The 23,023-nt window shown below is 38.8% G+C and overlaps 2 protein-coding genes across 3 annotated transcripts in view; one reads left to right on the top strand and one right to left on the bottom strand.

Moving 5' to 3' along the window:
• LOC146002445 (uncharacterized) overlaps nt 1-23,023 on the top strand; it is a 25,555-nt gene extending 2,532 nt beyond the window's left edge. The window contains exons 2-4 of one of the 2 annotated variants that reach the window (XR_014443709.1): nt 5,179-5,329; nt 9,881-10,283; nt 22,534-23,023. Coding sequence is in view for 1 of the 2 variants with exons in the window: in XM_083140281.1 (XP_082996407.1) it covers nt 5,179-5,329; nt 9,881-10,059 (330 nt within the window). In the remaining variant the exon portion in view is untranslated. Of the gene's footprint in view, nt 1-5,178; nt 5,330-9,880; nt 13,385-22,533 lie in introns of those variants that run through there. The other variant, XM_083140281.1, reaches the window with a different exon arrangement.
• Nucleotides 19,325-20,155, bottom strand: LOC146002152 (uncharacterized). Its single transcript, XM_083139871.1, has one exon. It carries the CDS (start codon nt 20,153-20,155, stop codon nt 19,325-19,327), a length of 831 nt encoding a protein of 276 aa, XP_082995997.1.

Here is a 23,023-nt window from a genome sequence, read left to right as displayed (position 1 = left end):
CTGAGACACCTGTCAATGATTTATTTCACACTTTTTTACATTGCTAACGTACTATTCTGCATTCGGGAACATTTATTTAGGTGAAATAATGAATTTCTAACGAAAATAATGCATATTTCTTACATTTACGAGTACTTTCTGTTCTTCCTTATTTCCACACAATATTGCGATAGCTTACCTGTTCATTGCACGTTGTGCCAGTGTTTTGTCGATTTGGAGTGTGCATGCAGTGTTGTATCCTTGTTCACCGAAAAATACCTAAATTTAAAAAAAAAATTAAAAACACTTCACGATATTTTTTCACGAAAAAAGTTCAATTTTCGACATAAAGAGTAATTATTAAACCATTGACGTTAGCCCCAAAAACCATTGACGTTAGCCCAAAAATTCACGATAGCCCCACAAACCATCATGGGGACGAGGTATGCCTAGTAGGTTAGGTTAGGCCTGTTGGGTTAGGTTCCATTAGCACTCCCTTCATTCAATTTAGCATATATGGACAACGGCACATCATATTATAGCGAAAAGACTGTGTGGATTGAAACACTGACTACGGTGTTTACGTCATCAAACACATGGAACATTGTGCTCTCATGCAGAAAGCAAATGGCGGCAGCAGCAATAGTGCGTCGGAAATAGATTTACATAGAAAACCACATGCATTCGCATTAAAATGGATCAAAACTACATTCCTGAACATCAACAACGCTACAGGAAATGATTTGCGTAAGTACTTTCTCCTGTAAATTTGAAGAAATCTGTCTCAGGTATAGTAAAGTGTTACCGTTTTGGCTCCTTAAATATTTCCACTTATTTCCTGTACAGATACAATAGACTCGTGATTAACCGAGGGAGTGGTTGTAAAACATTGCGCTTCATAACGCACTCCCTGTTTGTTTACTAGTAAGTCACCGTCAGTGCTGCACGTGTTCGTTACATCTACTCTCCCTACAGCGTTGGTGTTACATTGCAGCGTTGAAGAGAGGAAAAAGGTTAGTCCAAAAAACTATGAAAGACTTTTTGAAAAAGTAATCTCATTTATGTTGTACTAGTAATAAATAATTACTCTACAGTTTTAAGTGTTGTTTCGTCATTTACGACTTATTAGCACATTATATCCGTATTATCCGAGGTAGTCTCTGTCCCAATTAGCTCGGATAATCGCGAGTCTACTGTATACATTTTTTTAACACCTTCAACAATCTGGTCCAGGTTCTGATTGTGTAACGATTTTGACATACTGAAAATGAGTGTGGAAGTTTGGCGAAATATTCAGCGGTATTAAAACCTTAAACACCCTCTGGAATATTTGTGTCCCAGCCAAGTATTTGTGCCGTCTTCTGGCAGATACACATATCCCACATAAAGGTGACTGGGGACATACTGTTGATCAGACAATGGTCTCTAGATTTGTGTTTGTATTAATCCAACATATTCAAAGTGTGTCATGTAATTTTATTGTTGTCATGGTTATACAGTTTGTCCGGCTTAAAAGTACAATAAAAGAGAATTTGATAAGTTTATTAAGCTATTTCCATAGAGTTTTCTTCTACCTATAGAGTAACTCAAAAAGTTTTTTGCATACCTGTACACCTCAGTATGAGCACCATTAATTGCCCTACAGATGTCCAACCTGTATTCATGCTCCGCCCATGTGTTTTCAGCATTACTGGAGTCACATTTCGGAATGCAGCACAAATGCAATGTCGTAGATCAGGAAGGTCACGAACTCATGTCTGGTACACTTGTGACTTTACAAAACCCCAAAGAGAAAATCAAGAGGGGGCCAAGGGATAGGGGGCCAAGGGATAGAAGGAGAACTCTCCCAATCCAGAAAACTTACGGTCCAGGTAATCCAACTAGTGCTGACGTTTTGCAAACATTTTGAGATTACCTTTCAGACTATGTAAGGCCTAAGGTGCTCTTGGTTAAATATTACACATAATGCTTTTTCTTTTATTGTACTTTTAAGCCGGACACACTGTATAATGTAATAGGAACATTCCTTCAGGAGGATTAGGTAAAATTCCAGATTTTGTGAGAAGAAATTAACTTTGTTTTTCTAATTACAGTTATTCAAAAATGTGTTTCCTTAAGTAAAGAGTAACAGTGTGTAATTTGTTGTACCACATAATGTGTGTGGGGTTTTCATTTCCATAAATAAGTTGTACAAGGAAGTGTTCATAAATATGTAGCATAAAATGTAAGTACCAATAAGTATTTTTTTAAAATATAAAAATCGTTTACTTGCATAATGTGAGTATACTCAGTTTATAGAAGCAACGTTTGGTATGACTTGAGATGACCGGACCCCTCTCCGATTTTCTTCATATTTGAAATACTCACTAATTGAGGCCTCCTAATCATGAATCTGAAGTTAAAAATTGTCGGTCACGTCTAGAAATTTCGAACCATTGACGCTAGCCCCATGAACCATTGGCATGTGGTTAGGTTAAGCAAACATAGTTAAAATTTGGTGTCGTGGTAGTATCAGGAATAAATATATTTGGTTGTGAAACAAAAACTTTCGCGAAAATCGACAGTTTCCATTCCGAAAACTAACTCCTTCGCTTATTTTGCAATTTCTAGACGTTTCCGACAAATTTTAACTTCAGATTCGTGATTAGGAGGCCTCAATTAGTGAGTATGCCAAATATGAAGAAAATCGGAGAGGGGTCCGCTCATCTCAAGTCGTTCCCGACGTTTCGGGGGTCATACTGCCCCCTTCTTCAGGCTTATTCTTGGTATGTATCATTACTCCATGCCACGTCAATTACGTCGAATGGAATAGGGTAAAAGGATTCACTTGGTAAAACATAGTTAAAAGCTTGCACATGCCTAAATGAAGCTTTCGGTTTTCTATTTCTTCCCTCATGTAAAACCCCCGGGAACATGTAATTGTTAAAACATGGAACTATAAAATCCCACTTTACTCAACCGTCCGTGTTGATCCCCGATGGTTTCCAGCTGAATGCAGGAAGTTCCTCGTGGCTATTCCCTCCTACGTTGTTCCTCTCCTCCCCACATTATGCTTACGTCATGTCCAGTTCGAAATCTTGTGTTTCCTGGGCTGTGCAGTTTACTTCCAGCATGACATGAAATCCTATTTTGTTATTTCTACTGTTATCCCACCTTTTAAACATCTTTATCTAAATTTCGTCTAGTAAAGGAATACGGCATAAGATGTAGTATGAGGGCTCCACGTAATAACGAAAAACACTTCACTGAATACAAGAGAGAAGGAAAGGAAAATAAAAATGAGGAGGAAGAGAAGGGTGTATATTGAATATGATGTGTTTGTGATAAGGAGTATATTGGGCAAACGGGAAGAAACATGGAAGTGAGGTGAAATGAACACTATAAGGATATTAGGGGTCAAATATCCAGAACAGGTTTATCTGAACACATCATAGAAAAATAACATAAAATTAAGAAAAGGGAGGTCATTAGAAAGGAAGATCAACAAATAAATAGGAATGTGTATGAGGCCGCTAATACAGGGTGCTCGGAAATTCCCCTTACAAACTCCTAGGGCTAGTAGAGGGGACTGAGTAGACAATATTTGGAATAGGAACCCATGTCCGGAAACGTACCGTTTGCGTGCTACAACCATGACAATGTGTCGGATGTGCCTGTGTTGGTATGCAACCTGGTAGGCAGTACATGACGTCAGAAGATCACCTGATGACACGTGACGGCTACAAATTGTTGCGTTCCACTGTCGACACAGGTGTTGATCAATGAATAGTAAGTTTCTTTTTTGTTCCCTTGCCATTGTTACCAAATAAATTTGTTTGTATTATAGACTGAGTCACACGTCATTCACTTCTGTACCTTACGTAACACCTCATTTGACATGGTTGTAATAAATGATTACACTTTAGGTCTTCAGGTGATCTTCTGACGTCATATACTGCCTACCCGGTTGCATACCAACACAGGCACATCCGACACATTGTCATGGTTGTAGCACGGAAATGGTACGTTTCCGGATATGGGTTCCTATTCCAAATATTGTCTACTCAGTCCCCTCTACTAGCCCTAGGAGTTTGTAAGGGGAATTTCCGACCACCCTGTATATGCATGGAAAGGAATAAGAAATTGAATAGAGATGTCGGGAACCTAGATGAAATGTGGATAAAGATGTTTAAAAGGTGGGATAACAGTAGAAATAACAAAATAGGATTTCATGTCACGCCGGAAGTAAACCGCACAGCCCAGGAAACAAAAGATTTCGAACTAGACATGACGTAAGCATAATTCAGGGAGGAGAGGAACAACGTATAGAGGGGAATAGCCACGAGGAACTTCCTGCATTCCACTGGAAACCATCGGGGATCAACACGGATGTTTGAGTAAAGTGGATTTTTACAGTTTTGTGTTTTAACTTCATATGTTTCCGAGGGTTTTACATGAGGGAAGAAATACAAAACCAAAAGCTTTATATAGGCATGTGCAAATTTTTAACTATTTTTTACCAAGTGAATCCTTTTACCTTATTCCTTGTTCGGTGTAGGCCTCCCCGATGGTGGTAGTGTCGTCGCCTTGTAATCAAGGGGTCCCGGGTTCGATTCCCGGTGGAGGCACATAGTGGTTCGGATCCCACTTTAAACTGTAGGTCCAGTCCCGATTAGCCTTACTGTGAATAAAGTGGACTTAAAACAACAAATCAATCCAATCCTTGTTCGATGTAATTGACGCAGCATGGAGTACTGATACATACCAAGAATAAGCCTGAAGAAAAGGGCAGTATGACCCCCCAAAACGTCTCTTCTATAAACTCACATTACGTAAGTAAATGATTTTTATATTTTTTAAAAATACTTATTGTTTCCAAAAGTGAGTAATTTGCACAAGTGCAAATATGAATAGTAAGTACCAATTAATTATTATGAAATTGTTGTTATTCCTGGTCTTGAATTTTTGAAAAAATTCCTTGATAAACTGAAATTATACTTCACTTGATTTTTATCTTGGTTGTAGAGTAGCCATCTTGTATCATATTTTTTATTTGTAAGCATCTCAATTTTCTTTACAATCCTAACACAATACAATCTTTTCCTTTTTTCTTAATCCCAGCACAATTTTTGTTATTGCCAAAAAAGTAACAGTGTATATCATCAAGAAGATTGCTGTAGTATGCCAAAGGAGTGATTTTACACCTTCTTTTTATTTCAGACAACTTCAAAGGATAGCGACTCATTAATTCAAGATGGTGGCTTCTATACAGGTATGTTTGACCCATCCAAATCATGTTGGCATCATCCGAAGATACGAGAGAATTGGAAAATGGTCTTGGCAGCAGTTTTTCTTCTAATAATCGGAATAGGTATAGTATTTGTACTATATATGACCTCTTATTGTTGTTTTTCAATATGTTATTTTTTTTTCCTGCAATTCACCCATCGATATTACAGGTTTTGCTTTGACCTGGAAAAGTTAACTTCATGGTGGAGTGGTTAGCACAGCACACCATGACACCAGGGGTCCTGTGTTCGAATCTCGGCATGTGCATGGGTGTTGTTTGCGAGTGTCCCTTCATCAATATCATCAATCATCATTTAGATTAGCCAAAAGTGGCAGAAAGCAAAGTAAAATAAACCAAACAAAAAAAATCAAAGGCATTTCATAAAATCACTCCAAAAACTCGAGAAGTTATGAAGATTAAATGTTTTTCTATTGGCCAGGACCGGTGAATGAAAACCCATTTCCCATTTTTCTCCAACCAGCTCTCTGGCTGGTGAAAGTTTATGTAAAAGCATTCTGGCCTTTTATTTTTGTTTCAATATTCTCAACAATGTAGAACAAACTTAGTTTGCAGAAGTAGCATGGGCAAAATATATCTGTTAAGTTAACAGATATATATTAGAATGCAACACCATAAAGCAGAGGTTCCCAAACTATTTCGTTTCACGGCACCCTTAGTGTTTCAAGATCTTTCCGCGGTGCCCAAGTCATAATGTAGGTCGCTCTCACACATGCAAAGCTCAGTTAGTGTGGTTCGGTTGCTTGCCTTAAGTTAAAAATAAACACATACTTGAAATTCAGAAACATTTTATATGTAAAAAGGACTAAATAAGTACATATTTGAAACAACTATATCACTGACTAACAAGTAAGTGTCATTTCAGTGAAAATATCGGAACATTTCGTGGTGCCCCTTTAAGCTGCTCCAGGGTGCTTTGTCGCACACTTTGGGAACTGCTGCCATAAAGAGTGGTCTAAGCCAAGCATCAAGTCAACCTTCCAGCAGGTTTTCGCATATGTAGATCCAAACGTGCACGCAGAATATAGTTCCACTGAGACGGGTTCTATTCCGACACAACTGCATACTTGCAAGAAAACAGTTATTTAATTTGTAAAATACAGACAAATAATACATCCATTAGCAGGTATGTACTTGATTGGTTGCAATCACTGTGCAGACAAACTAGGATCCGCAGATTCGCCAACTGGATTTTGTATTTCGCTGAAGATCAAGAACGAGTTGAGCAAGACTGAATATGTTGCAGAGCACGTGGAATCCGTGATACCAGTGTTGCACATCCCAATATTTTAACCCTATGTTTATTGTTATGTGATTGATTAATAATGGTGGTATACAGCAGCGAGAATGGCTGAATATAGGTCTCCTGTTCACCGCGTGGTTTTACCTGAGTGTTATTTTGGGCTTCATCCGAAGGGAAAAGCTCTTCAAATCAAGCAAGTTGTTTTAAATGCATAATGCTCCTTACGACAACATGATCAAAGTAAAACAGGGCATAAGGTGACTTGCCGTCAGTGTGCGTACGAACTGTTTCACGGGTGTTGAATGATTTGCGGTTTAAGTTTAGGAAGATGCAACGTCCTGCTCGAGAAAGGGTGCCTACTACACCTACACGAGCACGTCAGCTGGATGCAAGTCTACTAACTTGGCCACGACCAATCAGTAGCACCATACGCTCTGCAAAGTTTTACCCATTATGCTAACCTTTTCTCCAGCGGTGGCATGAGACTCTATTTCACTCAGGGTTCGGGAATAAGGACACAGTCCAACGTTAGAGAAAGTTTAATGAACGTAGCTGGATACACTTATGCAACTATAAACGTTGTAAGTTTAGCACACGCCCGTGTAGTATATTACACTCACTTGGCCAATATATTGCCACACAATGGGGGAGAATGGCTTCTGCAAACTGCCGTAAACTGGGAACAGATACACTGCTGCTGCTGTCCTCTGGGTTCGTATCCTTAGCTCCAACAAACGTCAGGAAGTGCAGTCCTTTGCTAGCGCCGACTTCTATAGCTGCAGGCTTTTACAGGGAACTGTTGGCTTTCGGGGAACAAAGGGGCATCTATTAGGGTCACCCTCACGATGACCGAAGTATTCCACTGACCTGTAATTTACCTTCTGGGCGGTTGCCTAGAAACCCCACGCCACACTACCCTGGCGGGGTGCCGCAGGTTGATGGGGGGAGGAAACCTCTCGCAACAAGCGGAGCGGGTCCTCTCACTCTAAAGTGGAGTTTTTCTCTCTCGCCAATAAGCGGAGTGGGTATCTCACTCGAAAGTGGAGTGGGTTCTCTTACCAAAGGCAGAGTTCAACCTCTCTCGCTGGAAGGCGGAGTGCGGCTTTTCTCGGGTGCTTGGCCTCTCGCAAGAGCGGAGTGCACCTTCCTTCCTTCGTTCTTTAAGAAGCTTGGCCTCTCGCAAGAGCGGAGTGCTCCTTTCTTCCGGGTCACTTGGTAAGAGAGATCTTATCGTGAGCCGGCCTGAAAGCCAACTGAAGAAAATCTGCTCCGCGGCTGGTTATATAGCCCCGGTTCAAGTAGCGCCGTTCACGCGAACTGCGTGGAACCATGCTAGAGCAGGCAAGGCCATCTCTACGGCAGTCAATTGAACTGCATGCACAAGGCACAAACGATGAATACATATAATATTAAACGTGTGCTAAACGTTAATATACAATTATCAGATAAATAATACATATTCTTTGCGACCACGCAGGGACTGATTAACATAACAACTCAGCATAATATGCTAACACAAAGCACCTGACCTCATTATTACCATTTACAATGAATGGTTAATATAAATAACGTTGACAGAGTTAGTTATTAACATAGAATAATAACACTCAGAAACTAAATAATTGTGATGACCTCGCAGGATCATTACAAAGAGGACACGGTTGTTTGTTGTTTGATGACAAAAGAATCTCCGCGGTATTAAAAGATATCACCGTGATAAGAAACATGTTTATTATTTGGACAAGGTAAAAAGGTAAAGGTAAAGTATTCCCCTGTGCTTAGCACCAAGCCATGAGGCGTATAGGGGGTGTGGGGGTAACGCCCCACATTTTCTTGATCCGGTCGTGAGACGTGTTTTAATTCATTGGGGGGGGGGTTATATTGAAGGACACCACCGTGCAAAACCACCACCAGTGCTGAAGAGACCGACGAGAAAAGAAGAGGGGAAGGGGGAGGTTTATTGTTTCCCCCACTTGCAGCAATGAAGTCTTTGTTGAAGGCGCATATTTACTGTTCCGTGAAAGAAAGGATGATGATCAGCAAGAAATGGACAGACCAAGATTTGAATCCTGGTTTAGTGAAGGGATTCATAAATTTAAACCAGAGTAATAGCAGCAGATAATGCACCTGATTGTCACCAATAACAAATCAGCTTCTTTTTTTTGCTGGTATAACTTGAAGTGCATGTGTCTTACAGTAACGGTTGTATTGCTAACGATGCAACCAAGTTTTTTATAAATGTATTTCTTTCTAAACCAAAAACAATAAATTGTCATTAAATTCAAGAGGGGCCTATCGTTTACTTTTATCTTTGTTTATTTTTCTTTTTGCATGCTTGAAATATACACACATCCTCTCATGTTTAGAAGTTATTTTGCATTTATATTAAGTAATGACACATTCATTAAATAATGTGTGCGCAGAAAGTACTTAATAAGTGTGTGGTTCAAGGTGACTGCAGTGGAAAAGAAGTTGCATATTTAGACATTTACTTCTTTAAAAAGTAGGGCATGGAGACTGTATGAGAGATTTATAGATATATTCCTATATCTGCTGATACCAATAATTACTGATTAATCTGTCCCATCCCAATATATATAATATGATTTATTTACAAATAAATTCACATCTACTTATGCCACCGTATCAATCCATAGGATTATTCTTTATTTTTATCTTAACTATTTAGAAGCTTCAATTCAACAAGGTCGTATCATTCATCCTCATAAACGATGAGAGCGCTTGTCATAACGGCAAGTTAAATGCTTGACAGCAAAAGGCACAACTGAAATAAAATACCTTAAACAACTAGAAATGGCAAATAGTCACTCGTTGGATTTTAGAACCTTCGAACCCGAATCATACATGGCAAGGATTAGGATAAATACCTGTCTAGACTTAGAAGAATGATGATGAGGTTAATATCGAAGAGTAAAATGAAACTATGCTTTCTCCAGGCTTGGTAGGTAGTTCACTTAAGTCAGGCAGACTTCTCTCCTTCCCAAAGTGCTCTTGCCTGTCTCTAATCAAATTGAAAAGTGAGTCCTCTGCCAGTCTGTCCGCTCCTCTAAACCCCAGTCCATGGAGACTTCCTATATGCTGATACGTGAGTTTTTACCTTCCTATTATTGTCAGCTGCTTACTCCTTGTTTACCTGTTGTAAACCTTGTAGCCTCAATATATCAGGAAGTGGAAGTCTGCTTAACATTCAACTGTGCATAATTCAAATACCTGAGAGGAGTGGACAGCTGTTGTACACAAGTGAATGAACCTTGGTGAATTGAAGCTTCTAGAGAAAGTTAAAATAAAAGTAAAGAATAATCCTATGGATTGATACGCTACTGTGATGTTAATGCTTTGTCTTTTTTCAGGTTTACTAGTAACTGGCGTCGTCGTGGTTTGTTTACCAGTGTCAGGGATTCAAGGGTTCGTGTTTTTTATAGCAGGGTTCATTTGTTTCATACCTGGAGCATATCACGTGGTGTACATATACTTAGCCGTCAAAGGAAAGAGAGGATATGATTTCTATCACTTGCCACTGTTCAACTAGCCAGATTGTTTCAAAAGTACAATGAATCCAGATGTAAGTTGAGTCCTATTTGCCTGCTGAAGGTAGTGCCTTATCAGGTGGATGCATTCCTGAGGGTAAATGCAATCTCTTTCGTACAGTGGAATTGTCCGTCAGAGTACAGAAGCTGCAGCTTATATCCAGGCATTCACAGCATCGCTGCATCCAGCACCGGCAGCTAATAGGCAGGCTGCATTGCACTAGTGGTAAGATCTGAACCTTTTTTCTTAAATGAAAAGTACACAACGAACATGAAGCTTAAGCTTTACAAAGGATGTGTTTACAATGTAGACATTCATAGCTTGTAAGAACGCAACAATTAGTGCTCAGTATGCATGTGTGAGCAGATGATGTTCCTAAGTATGAATGAAACACTTGAGTTGTGGGTTGAATACAGTGAGTTTGGCACTAAAACTACTTTTTCCCAGAGCTGTGGATATCACGTTACAATCATAGCAAATTGGTTGTGAAATTCTCATACTTAACTTGCCAGTCTTTCAGTTTCTTTTATATGCACACAGCTCTATAAAATATATATTTCTACATCAAGAGACTCGAGTAGCAAGTGTGATGGTATAAATAAAAAGAGATGAATTTTTAGTCCGACATCCAAAGGGTTGAGAATTATGCCGTTGTATATAGTATTGTAAGTGGACTTTTGGATATTCAGTTGCAAAAGGAGCAGCTGATTCTGAAGACAAAATGTGATACTGCTGTGTCAGCCTGACTGATTTGATTGTATAGTCCTGTGTATATACATATTTATGATGCATTAACCAAAAAAGAAAAAATGAAATGCTCACTGGTGATTGTATGAATGTCTGTTGTGTGTGTGACGTGTGTTTTATTACATGGATTGTGAAAGTAAGTGATTATGCAGATAAAATATGGAAAGGAGAGGGAATGGCTTTATTCAGTACTCCACAATATAGAAGCATCATATTTTCACCAAAATGAAGAAAAAAACGGGTATTGCACATTATGTTACGTGAAAAGCACTGTTAAATATTACAAAAAAACACTGTAACAGTGTTGTTGCTTCCATCTGACACACCTTGGACATTGATGGCAATGGGCTTTTAAATTAAAATTTACAGCTGAGTGAAACCAGCAACAATGGTCATGGAATGTGCAAAAATGTGTTGTAAACACTCAAGCATTCATCTTCAAGTGTAAAGTTTAAGAAAGAATGACAATTCATGTTGTTTGAGGAATTAAAGACCTGGTAGATAATAATTAGACATAAGCGAGTTACCAACTTTTTCCGCAAAACTTGCTTGTAGAGGTTCTATTAATTTCGGTGGCCTCTGCCACAAGTTTCCAAGTGGATGGTGGTGGCTACCAAAATTAATAGATCCTCTACATGTACATGTACATGGTTCTTTAGTTGAAGCTTAGTGGACTTAGTGTTGAGAGGCTTGTAGATGCAAACACTGTACTATTCAAGAGCATTATAAGTGCCCAGAATTTTCTAGCTCCGATCATCCACACATGTAGTTTCTAACACTATGTGCCGAGCAGAACATGTTCATCATAGGTGTCAGAGAGCTGATAGCATGTAAAAATAAAACTAGAAGTGTTCCGTTTTGCCAGCTTCCTGCCTGCTTTATCATGGATAAAATGGAGATGTGAGCAGTAGGACCACCGACAACCAGTGTATTCCTGCTCCTCCTACTGCCCACATCTGTTTTGAACTCCATTTTATTCTTGGCAAAGCCATTGAAATGCCACAAGTTTTAATTTTTCTTTTTCCTCATGCTCCTGCTCTCTGAAAAATAAAAAGTATCATTGAGCATGATTTGCAGATGCAGTAGAGCTTTTCTCATTTTCTTGCATTGTAAGTTTTGTAGAACTGTAAGTTTTGTAAAAACAGATCCACTGAAAATTTACTCATTTAATCCTGCAATCTGAATTAATAGTTTTATTTTCTGATTTTATTTCACATGTGGGCATGTGAAATCATTATACTGTAACTCGCACAAGAGAATTGTCATCACAATGAACCTAATGCTGAAATGCTATGAATTGCATGTAACCCTTTCAATACCCCCCGTAAATCTATCATAGTTGCTTGCAGGATTTGTAGTCCTGCAGTTTTGTGAAAATTAACTCCTCTGCTTGGGATTTAAATCTCCTACCTGCTGAACCTCAAGCTGTATTTAAATCTCTTAGCTTTAGTGTTTTCTGGTTCTACAGTAAGTAATATTTTCGCTCTTAACAGTTTTTTCACACTTGCACTTATAAAATGACGAAAACTAACACTTGTAGTTACAAACAACTTGAAAAATTACTATACATTTGCAGGGGGGTGTCATTGTCGGAAATTTGCAATTTGGTCTTTTTCTCGTATTCTTCCGCAACGCTTACCAGTCGAAACAATAGAGCCATTGCTGATGTTTCACTGCCAAAAGAACAATGTTTATTTTTTCCCCCTGTAGATGGCAGTAAATACTAACAGCTTTCTGGTCAACTGGTAAAAACAGTTTATGTCCACCCCCAATAGATGGCATCTAACATCAGTGTGACGTCAACCATGCAGCAAACGTACAGGTGTATGCCGAACTGCCATTAAGCGAGAATTCCATGAGCGTATACGTGTACGTCATTCCACCTTGGAGGGTTAAAATATTTTTTGTGAGCACCCTGTAATCTGACCAAAGAACTTTAGTGTGATTGAGAAATGAATCTTTGCTGGTTCATTTTTTTAATTGCATCTTATAGGCACTAGTTTTCCAGTAGAAATAATACAATAATTTTGAATGGGACATGCTGTATAGTACAGTCATGGATACTTCTGGGTTGCAACACGACCATTTACTTTCAATGGGATTGCTACAACCTCAGAAGTGTCTGATTCTACAATAGGTTTGGAGAGAAATAATGCAAATGCACAAGGTTGATTCAAGGCTGTAAGAGCCTTTGATAAAAATGATTAATCACCAACTTTGTGTCAGTACATCCATATTGAATAATGCCATTCTCTCTACTGTTTGTAATCAGCATATTGTACAGAAAATGTTTAATTTTAACATATTCTGGAAGAAAGTCCAATTTAACATTTGATGTTAATACATTTAATGTAAGCCGAATTTCTGATAAACATGTATATTTCTTACTGACAAATTTTGACATTCATGTCTGTGTTTCTCGGTGCTTTCAAATTTTGAGAAGGTAATATTAATAACAGATGTGTGTTTAGAATATTATTATAATTTTCTTTTTGGGAATGACCAATTGAAGGCAAGGTATATTGTTTAATACATGTAACAATGTGAATAAACATATTTTTATATGTTGTATGCCTAAAGTACTGTTATGAAGTCGTACATATGAAAACATAATTATTCAATCTGATCAGCATAGATATCATTGACATCAAATGAACTATATTTATCTGCTATTTTTAAGTACACTTGCAAAAATCAAACTGAGCTTATACACAGTTTATTAGATTGGATAATATGATAATTTTTAAAAAATAGCAACATATTCGATATTAATGTAGACAGGTATGCTGATGTAAATGTGTGATATTTAACAGCCCAACAGTAAAATATGGGGGGAAAAATAGTCTAGATTGTTTTGCTATCCTTGCTTTGGTACCACCATTGTTCATTGCTCTTTTTAATCTTATTTCTCTTCCATCATGTGTGTTACTCAGAGAATTTTCACATTGAAATGGCAGGTGACACATGACATGTGGGTTTCACACCAAAATAACAAGTGGCAGTCTGGATAAAGCAAGGAGCTTAGAAGCTAGAGTGGCCCTAATATTGCATTCATGTTCCCTCAAGTGTCTCCAATCTTTGGCTCTCAAACAAAAGAACAGTGGTTCGGATCCCACCAAACTGTAGGCCCAGTCCCGATTAGCCTATATGTGCATAAAGCAGTCATATCCCCAAACAAAGCCCCTTTCTTTAATGTTAATGGTGAATTGCAGGTGATGGGGTACAGACAGAAAAAGTATATAGCCAAAAGAACATCCTATAAAATTTTGAAACATTGTATACTGAATTCCTCCTCCATAAGGCTTTAAAACCAGCAAAGGTATGCAACATACATTCCACCCTTCAATGATGAGGTTATTTTTGTCCGTCTTAACAATGCAACTTGTCTTCTAGGCAAAGGTCAGCAGGACAGGAAATGTAGGAAAGTCATGTGACTTGTTGTGCCTCAGCATGTTGCCCATTTGTGAGCCATGTACAGCACATTCAAAAGAAGGTAACCTTCAATTATGAAAAGTTCTACTAAAGTGAGATTTTCGTAGAAGCACCCATCTAATATTCTAGCTTTTGTCTAATACTAATTATGGATACCGGAGTTTGGACTCTTAATTGAAAATTAACCCAGCAGACCTACATAAGCCGGACCCTGTGGCCGAGTGGTTAGCACATTGCGCTGCAACGCCAATGGTCTCGGGTTCGAATCCCGCTCAGGCTTGACTGTTTGTGAATGTCCATTCATCAATTTCATCATTCATCCCCATCTTCGCAAATTAGCCAAGAGGCACAAAACGCGAAGTAAAATAAACTAAAGCAATCAGACCTATATAAAAACAAGTGACATCAAAATTTAGCTTATTCAATTCTGCATCGTTATGCTATAGTAACGAAATATTTATTCGAGTATGCCTTCAATTTTTTATCATCGTGAGAAGAAAAAAAGTGCCGGTGTTTGATGTTTACGAACAACTGCTCTCTTTCAAATTCTATAAATAGAAAAACTTGTGGTCCGATTGTGATGAAATTTAAATACAGTGCAGGTAGAAAGGTTTCAAATACAATTCTTAATTTTAAACTTTTTAAAGTCCGCCAAAAAAAGGCTCTTATCAATTTTGTGAAACAACTTTTTCTTAATGTTGGGTAGTCCTACAAATACGATCTTGATCTTGGTTGGAAGCTTTTTGCATCTGTTTTTAAATTCAATTATCATTGTCAATTCACATTGCAAAACAAATTTTATGCAGATGTGAGTTGAATGTGTTGACACAACCTGCAGTTTCCACGGTTTAACGGACATCACGATAGTGACTGACTTTTGTACTACTGTTGGCATGTGAATATTTTTGAATGTACAGTTATGTTTGCATTAGATTCACGTTTGTTTAATTATGCAGGGTGCATCGAAAAGGACTTTACAACATATAAAGGGAATAAATATAAATTCAGATGTACAAAATGCATGTAGTGTTGACAAATTCGGAGAAGCATCTTAAGAATAGCAAAGAATGCAAACAAGAAAAAGGAAAACAGAGGAAGAGGAAGGGATTATCTACGAAGTGAAATGTAAAGAATGTCGGAGTGTGTACATAGGAGAAACGAAAAAGAGGCTGAAAGACAGGTTGAAACAACATAGGGATGATGTACGACTTAAGAGAGAGAGAGAAATGCGATATTTAAACACACAAGAGAAACAGGACATGACATAGAGTGGGATGAGGCTAAGCATACTAAGAGAATACTAGTGAGAAAATGGAAGGAGGCCAAGGAAATAGAGAAGAAAGGTGAAGAAGAGACAATGAACTGGAATGGGGGACTGAAGTTAAACAAAGAATGGAAGAAGGTGTTAGAAAGAGTGGAAAGGACAAAAGAGAAAGAGGAGAGAAGAAGGAAGGAAAAAGAGCATAAGATAAAGAGTCCAACCACATTCCAGATGGAAGAAAATGTTTAGCCTTTCAGGTGAAAGTACAGTTGACAAGGGAAAGTCACCTGCTAGAATGTTCCAGAACAACTTTTTAATAGTCTGGAGGGGAGTAATGTTTGTGTATATATATCGTCCTGTTTTGTACCTTGTTACATTTGTACTTGGTGCAGAGTTTGAAGAAGACCTTGCTAGAAGGTTGAAACATTATGTTTAGTTTATGTTTTATAATAAATAAATTACTGCTTTGGTCATCATATTGAGTGTTTCAAATTCGGGTGTTAGATGAGACCTTATCATATGCGCTAGTTTTAGAGAAACGTCAAAGGCTCTTCGAATATTAGCCCGAAGACTTTACTGGGGACCCAAAACGATATAATGTGAGTCTATTGTGTGAAAGTCCAAGTTAGCCCTATGATTAGTTAAAAATACGTTTCCCAGAATAGCTCCCTGTTCAACCCTAAAGGGATGGCGAAAGTTGTATCCATTAATGGAAAAGGTCAACAGAACAATTTCTTTAATAGCAAGTTGTGTATTAGTCACGTCTTTAATAATAATGTCTATCTTAAATCGTTTAGCATTGTCTGGCACGTCCTTAGGCCCAATTACAGATTTGTGAGCCTGTGTCCATCCTTGTGGAGGCGACATTTGATTTTATCCTTCAGGTGCAATTTATCGACCGAGTCCGTGAACTCGTTGAGCAGCTGGGGCTTAAAATGATCATAGGTCACTGCCTTGTTGTCCTGTACAGCTTTCGAGGCCTCGTACCAATGAAGCGCCGAGCCTGCCAGGAGAGCAGGGACCATACACAACATTTTGGTGGCATCCCACTCGTTCAGTGTGGCTAGGCTATCCATGTGGTCCAAAAATCGCAAAATATCCTCCCCAGCCGTTCCATTAAACTGGAGGCCATCTAGCATGAAGGGGTTCACAAACACTGAAAAAGCCATCTTTGGTTGGGCTGTGGGGCACGAACCAAGGTACCGGCAATTACAGCAGGGAGTATTCGGGTGCGACTACGAGTCAAAATCGGGCTTCGAACAGGCATCGACGCATCACTAGGTACTGTGTTGTTGAAAGTCAACAAAAAAAGGTGTGGGAATGAAAATCACGCAAAATTGTAAAAATAAAGTAGCGGTAAAAGAATCAGAAGTTTGAATATAGTATTTGTAAGTCAGCAGCTTCAACAGGTCATCTCCATTGATTTGTGAAATATAGAACTTTAGAAACATGTCCAGACAAACAATATCTGTAACCGTGTCCTTCATGAAAAAGAAGGTGCTGAACGTTGGGATGCTACCACTTTGGATTGCACATGCGACTAAAATCATGCTACCCAACTCATTGTCATTGTGCTACTTTTCCACAATTCTGTTGTGGAGCTATAGAAAGTACAATGCATCTTCGACCATTGAACTGGATTAGCATATGAAGTTCTTGCCGAAGAAGAAATTCAATGTCGTATGGAAGAAGGTATGTGTAATATACCGTATTGCAACTGTCCTGTGTGAGACAGTTTTGATGTAATAATTAAGTAAAATAAATCGACAAATGTCACTTAATATATGAGTATGTACATATTAACCATTTAACTACAGTTACCATAGTAACCACTAACAAGACAAAAGGACATCAACATTCAATAAAGTTTGTGTAACAGAATTGTCTTCATTCTTTTCAGATTATGGACAACAGAAAATAACAAAATATAATTGCAAAATGTCTTTGAATTAAAGAACTGTTGCAGTATGCTAGTCATTTCATCATAAACCAGCAAAGTTATAGTATGATATTTACTTGTTTCAGTCCTTACAGCAGACAAATATGCTGCTTCTCAACTCTTCATCCAAAGCGATACACATAAATGGTTGATTGATTGAATTAAAATTGTTGGCTGCATCGATATACAGGGTGAGGCAAAAAGATGTTAACAATAAACGGGTGTTGAATCACTTTCAATTGCAAGCAGGGATTTGGTTACAGGGTTTCAATTTGGCACCTATCCCTTTCAATGCACTCATTGAGTCTGTTCATTGTTGTTTGTAAGGCCCTCTGGGCCATTTGGGCAGGAATTCCAGCGATGACGTGAGTGATGCGGTGTTTCAGGTCGGCTAGGTTGCGAGGTTTGCTGGCATAGACCCAATCCTTGACCATGCCCCACAGCCAAAAATCGCATGCCGTTAGGTCGGGTGAACGTGCTGGCCATGGGAGAGGACCACCTCTACCAATCCAGCGTTTACTGAACGTGTCGTTCAGGTAATCCCTAACCAGCAGACTGTAATGGACAGGGGCGCCATCTTGCTGAAAGTACCCTCACTGGAGAATGGCAAGTGGTACGTTCTCCTCCATGAACGTGCTGAGCATGGCAAGGTAATTCTCTCCCCTGACGGTCTGTTCTTCAAAATAGAACATCCAATCACTCCAAATTTGCTCATGGCACACCAAACGTTCACATTAGGGGAATCCCGCATGTGCTCTCGAACTTCCTTCGGGTGCTCAGTCGCCCATATGATACAGTTGTGCTTGTTCACACGACCGCTGATGTGGAATGTTGCTTCGTCAGAAAACATGAACAGAATGTCAGGCTCAATGTTCACCATTTCCAAGAGAATTTCTGCAGCCTTCACACGTGCTTGCTTGTCTGCGTTTGTGAGCTGCTGCACAATCTGCAAGTGGTATAGCTTCATTCCTAAGTCACGATGCAAAATTCTAATCAGTGACCTTTGCAAAATGTTTGTTTCTAGAGAAAGTCTGCGCGTGGACTTGGTTGGACTCGCTAACATCGCTTCCTGGACGCAGATGATATTCTCTTCCGTTCGGACAGATCTCTTTCTACCGCTGTTCCCCTTGCAATCGTCTTGAATGGACCCCGTCCAGACAAACTTCTCGTAGATCCTACCAATTGTCAGGCACGATGGTGCATCCCGTACGGTCCAGGCCTTGAATTTTTCTTAACATCTTTTTGCCTCACCCTGTATATCGCCATTTTGCACCCTTCAATGTATAGGTGGAAATATCCTCTTATCTAACCTTCTTACTTAAACGTTTTGAACGATGAACCCGGTCCGTTGAGGACCAATTTTGTGATGCGGAATCCTGCACGATAGGACCGATTATGACTGTGGATCCTGGTCGGCAGGATATAAATCTACATCATCATCCTGAAAACGAGTATCATCTCCTGCTGCCGATTTGCTTGCAGGTTGACTGTGCTGCTTCTGCACTTGGCGTTATCCACTGTCCTTATCTTCATGAAGAAGCGTGTTGTGTTTGGCATCACAGCGTTTGCACGATCCTTTCTTGCACTGAGAAGATTGGTGATTTGATTGCAGAAGACAGTTAAAACAGATCTTGTTTTCTCTCAGAAACTTATACTTCTGAGTTGTCGTAGCTGCTTTAAAAGAAACGCAAGCAAAAAGTGGATGCTTATTATTAATCCCTCTACCCCTACAGTACAAACATGAAGGAGATACAGTAGAAATGTAAGACTGAAGGAGAAGGATGTGTTGGTTTGTGACTTTGCTGTTGCCACTAAACTGTTTGAATGCTGATTTTTCATTGCAAATTGGTTTAAATTTCTCTAAAGCCTTGTTCTGTGCTCTAGAAATTAAAACAAATTGTCAAGAGTTGTGAATTCAGAATTGTTTATTTCTAACTCAAACGCTTTACGCATAGTGGAATCAAGCTGAGAAGTTAGATGCTGAACTAACACTATGTATGATAGTGAGCTATCTCCTGCTATTAATTTTAAAGCTGAGATGGAACTGATAGCTGTGTTTGTGAACGCTCGGAACTCTTCTTCGTTCTCTTTCACTACTGGTTTTATATGCAAAATATCATTGACATGTGAAGCAGCGATGAGACGTTTGTTATCAAATCGCTCTTGAAGCTGTTTCCACGCAACAGCGTAGTTGGATTCTGTGATGGGTATGCTTTGAATGATTTGCAATGCTTCACCTTTTAAAGCGACGTGCAAATACTGATATATCTGAATATCTGATATATCAGGATTGTTATTTATAAGTGAAGAAAAGGTGTCCTTGAATGGCACCCATTCTGTATAGTTCCCACTGAAATGTGGAAGCTCTATTAATGGCAACTTGACTTGAGACTTCCACGAAGCCCTGTGTTCATTTTCTGTGACATCTGAGTTCACTTGCTTTTTCTCAATCAATGCTAACATTTGAGACTTAAGATCAAAATACATGAGTTCGATTGTGTCTCGAACCACCGTGTGTTCATCATCTGTGGCCTCAAATGCAATACTATCCTGAATTTGTTCTAGCTTGGGCCACAATGTGTTCAGTTGCTCTAGCCGAACCTTAATTTGCTGAATGTTAGGCACCTCGGGGTCAACATTGCTGACATACGATTGTAATCTTGTTATTTGCCCTCTGTAGGCAGCACGTTGCTTAAGAAGATGTGTTAAGTGTGCCATGCCTCAAGGTGGGAAAGACTAATTTATTTGTTTTGAAAAGAAAGGAGAGAATGAGGTAGTATGAACCAAACAATGCACATACTTACCGATCTGGCATTATCTGGGCATCTGTAGCATTCGTTAGGCTGCAACACTGCTAGTCGCCGTCGATTCTGTGCTGAAGAATGCTCGAACAGCTGATCCTTTGTTGCTATAGTGTTAACTTGAAAATATGCGTTCTTTAACAACCAACAATTCCTTTCCGTATGCTAAATCTTGCTTCTCGTAACGAAACAATAAGAAAAGTCTTAGGAAATGAAAAACAATGCTAGTCTAAAAATAACTCAACGTGTCAACAATAATGGATAATGCTTTTCGCCCGACAAATGTTCCTTGCGTTGCTTGAGAGTTCAGGAGTGGGAAATGTGCAAAAGTCACTGACAAAACACCAACGACGCACGTTTGGTGTTTCCACAAGTATGACATTGAGCACGACAATGCAGCCACGAGGAGATTTGCCACGCTTTGTAACTAATAATGTGTAATGGCTTCAATAACTGTAATAACTGTACTTGAAATGAATGTTTTCACAACATATCACAATGTCACTGATATCACTGAATGGTTGTGCACCTTATGATCAATACAAAGGAGATCGCGGTCTGCGGAGGACCAAATGTATGAACGATGAACCCGGTCCATTGAGGACCAATTTTGTGATGCGGAATCCTGCACGATAGGACCGATCATGACTGTGGATCCTGGTCGGCAGGATCTAAATGTAAGCAAGATTGTAGGTTACTAAAGATCGACCACAAGAAGAAAAAAAAACAACCTTGGGACGAAAAGTCCTCGCGCAGCTTTCCCTTCTTCCCTCCACCTCTGGCCATAAGGAAGCATGGTCCACTCTCCCCCTCCCCTACTTGCGGGGGTACGGTGCACAGGATTCGCGGGTCTACGCAGGTTGCTTTGCTAGTGGTTCCACTATACTTACACCTCTCTGGAATAGAGTGTGCCAATTATAGGGCTAAGTTCACCGCAATCTTCTTGGGAGTTGTAAAGAAAATACAGTTGCACACTGATAACCATAACTATGTATTATAATTTATACACACAACACGAAATCACACTTCCCTGCACTCCTGTCTAGGGAAAACTGTTTTACACAAAGTTTGCAGCTGGTGTCACGATAACATGCCACTAAAAACATAGCCACGTTAGGCTTACAGTATCCGTAACTGTCCGCGACTGTTTCCAGTTGTTGCTAGAGTGGCTTCTCCACAAACACTGAAACTGCAAAGATATGGCGGTAACAAGACACCACGCTCAGAATGAATTGGCCAATGGGAGTGTAGGTTTCTTATGGCATTTGATATACACAAATAAACAATTGAAGCTATATGCAAATATATAAATAGACATAAAGAAAGAATAAACGTGGTTAGTTTTATTGATAAATCTCCAACGAGTTTAAAATAAGGAGTGTAAGAGGGCCCTTGAGAAAGGTTAAAAGTGCAAGGTTTTAAATGGACCTGCACAAGACAAACTCAACACAGAGAGGTTTCACTTCCTACCACCCAACGGAGTTGTGAGGGTTGCATTAGATATGGCGATTTACCTTCGGAGTGCCACAAACATATTCCCGTAAGACACTGCTGCAAGTTCTGCATTTATCTCTTCCAAAAACTCACCTGATTACAACTACCAGGTATGTTCCATCAGCAAATGACACTCGTTGTGGCAATTCAGACTACCAACACTACATTCACCAAATGCACATCAAATTTCAAGGATTTTGTTACATTCTGACACATCATGGCATTTTGTATATCCTCTGAGTATATATTTATAGCCTTTAAAACTTGTGAAATCCTTTTTGTTATGCATTGTATATCATTCTTCCCCCCTCTCCTCAGTATATGCATATAATGAAACTTGTGCCATTGCAAGGACAGCATGTAATTTCTGATAACATTGTGTAAATGTCTTATCAAGGTATTCTGGGTTCATTTCCTGGTGGGTCATGTGTCTGATCCTGATCCCAAATAAACTAGGTTCAGATTTCCATAACCTATTAGATAGACTCTTTCAAACTTTATATTATTGGTGTGCTGTTTCATTTCACTTGTTTACAATATATTACACACTGTAATATGACAGAGTTTCATAGAATAAGTATTTCTAGCTTTAAATAACAAATTTGAGTTTATTTAGTTAAACACAAAGATCTTGTTATTTCTTTTCTGTATATTCCTTTCATAACCACAGTCTGTCTCCATGCGCCAATTTTTAAAATGTGCACATTTGTTAGTGCTACTAGTTGGTCAATTGGATAAACTTAACTAGCACGATAATCAGATGACGGAAATGTGATTACAAATAATGCATTTTTATTGCAGCTTCCTGAGGTGCTGGAAACGATGTGTTTAGACAAACAGTATGTAGTGATGACAAAGTATTTTAGTTTTTTGTACATATCATGTAGCAGTGTATGTTGGTTCCCAAAGATAATGGCATTTTTATAAACATGTTTATTTTATGAATCTCAAGAAATCATTGCCCTTTGTAGAAAAGACTTGTACGAATAACTTAGTAGTTAATTTGATCAAATGTCAATGCCAGTCAAAATAATTTAATACTGATAATATATTAATCAATGGTTGTGCAAATCGTTTCAAGCTATGTAACAATAAATGCAAAAATGCTGCATCTACACAAGATGAATTAAATAGAACCTAGTCAAATTGTTGGGATGCCATAATCGACATAAACATGACAGCTGATATTTCACATGTAAATACAGAGTTTATGTGTATATATTTGGGTTGTGAACAATGTAACCTGAGAAGTATGAAAAAGTGTATTTATTTGTTGTAATTTTATTAAATG

This window comes from Lepisma saccharinum, chromosome 18 (genome assembly GCF_977018435.1).
Source record: "Lepisma saccharinum chromosome 18, izLepSacc3.1, whole genome shotgun sequence".
Taxonomy (NCBI): Eukaryota; Metazoa; Arthropoda; class Insecta; order Zygentoma; family Lepismatidae; genus Lepisma; species Lepisma saccharinum.
Note: the sequence above shows the minus strand (reverse complement) of the source record. Positions and strands in the feature narration are given on the sequence as shown.

Coding starts and splice junctions, on each gene's coding strand:
- LOC146002152 (XM_083139871.1), bottom strand. CDS start 20,155: ATGGCACACTTAACACATCTTCTTAAGCAACGTGCTGCCTACAGAGGG.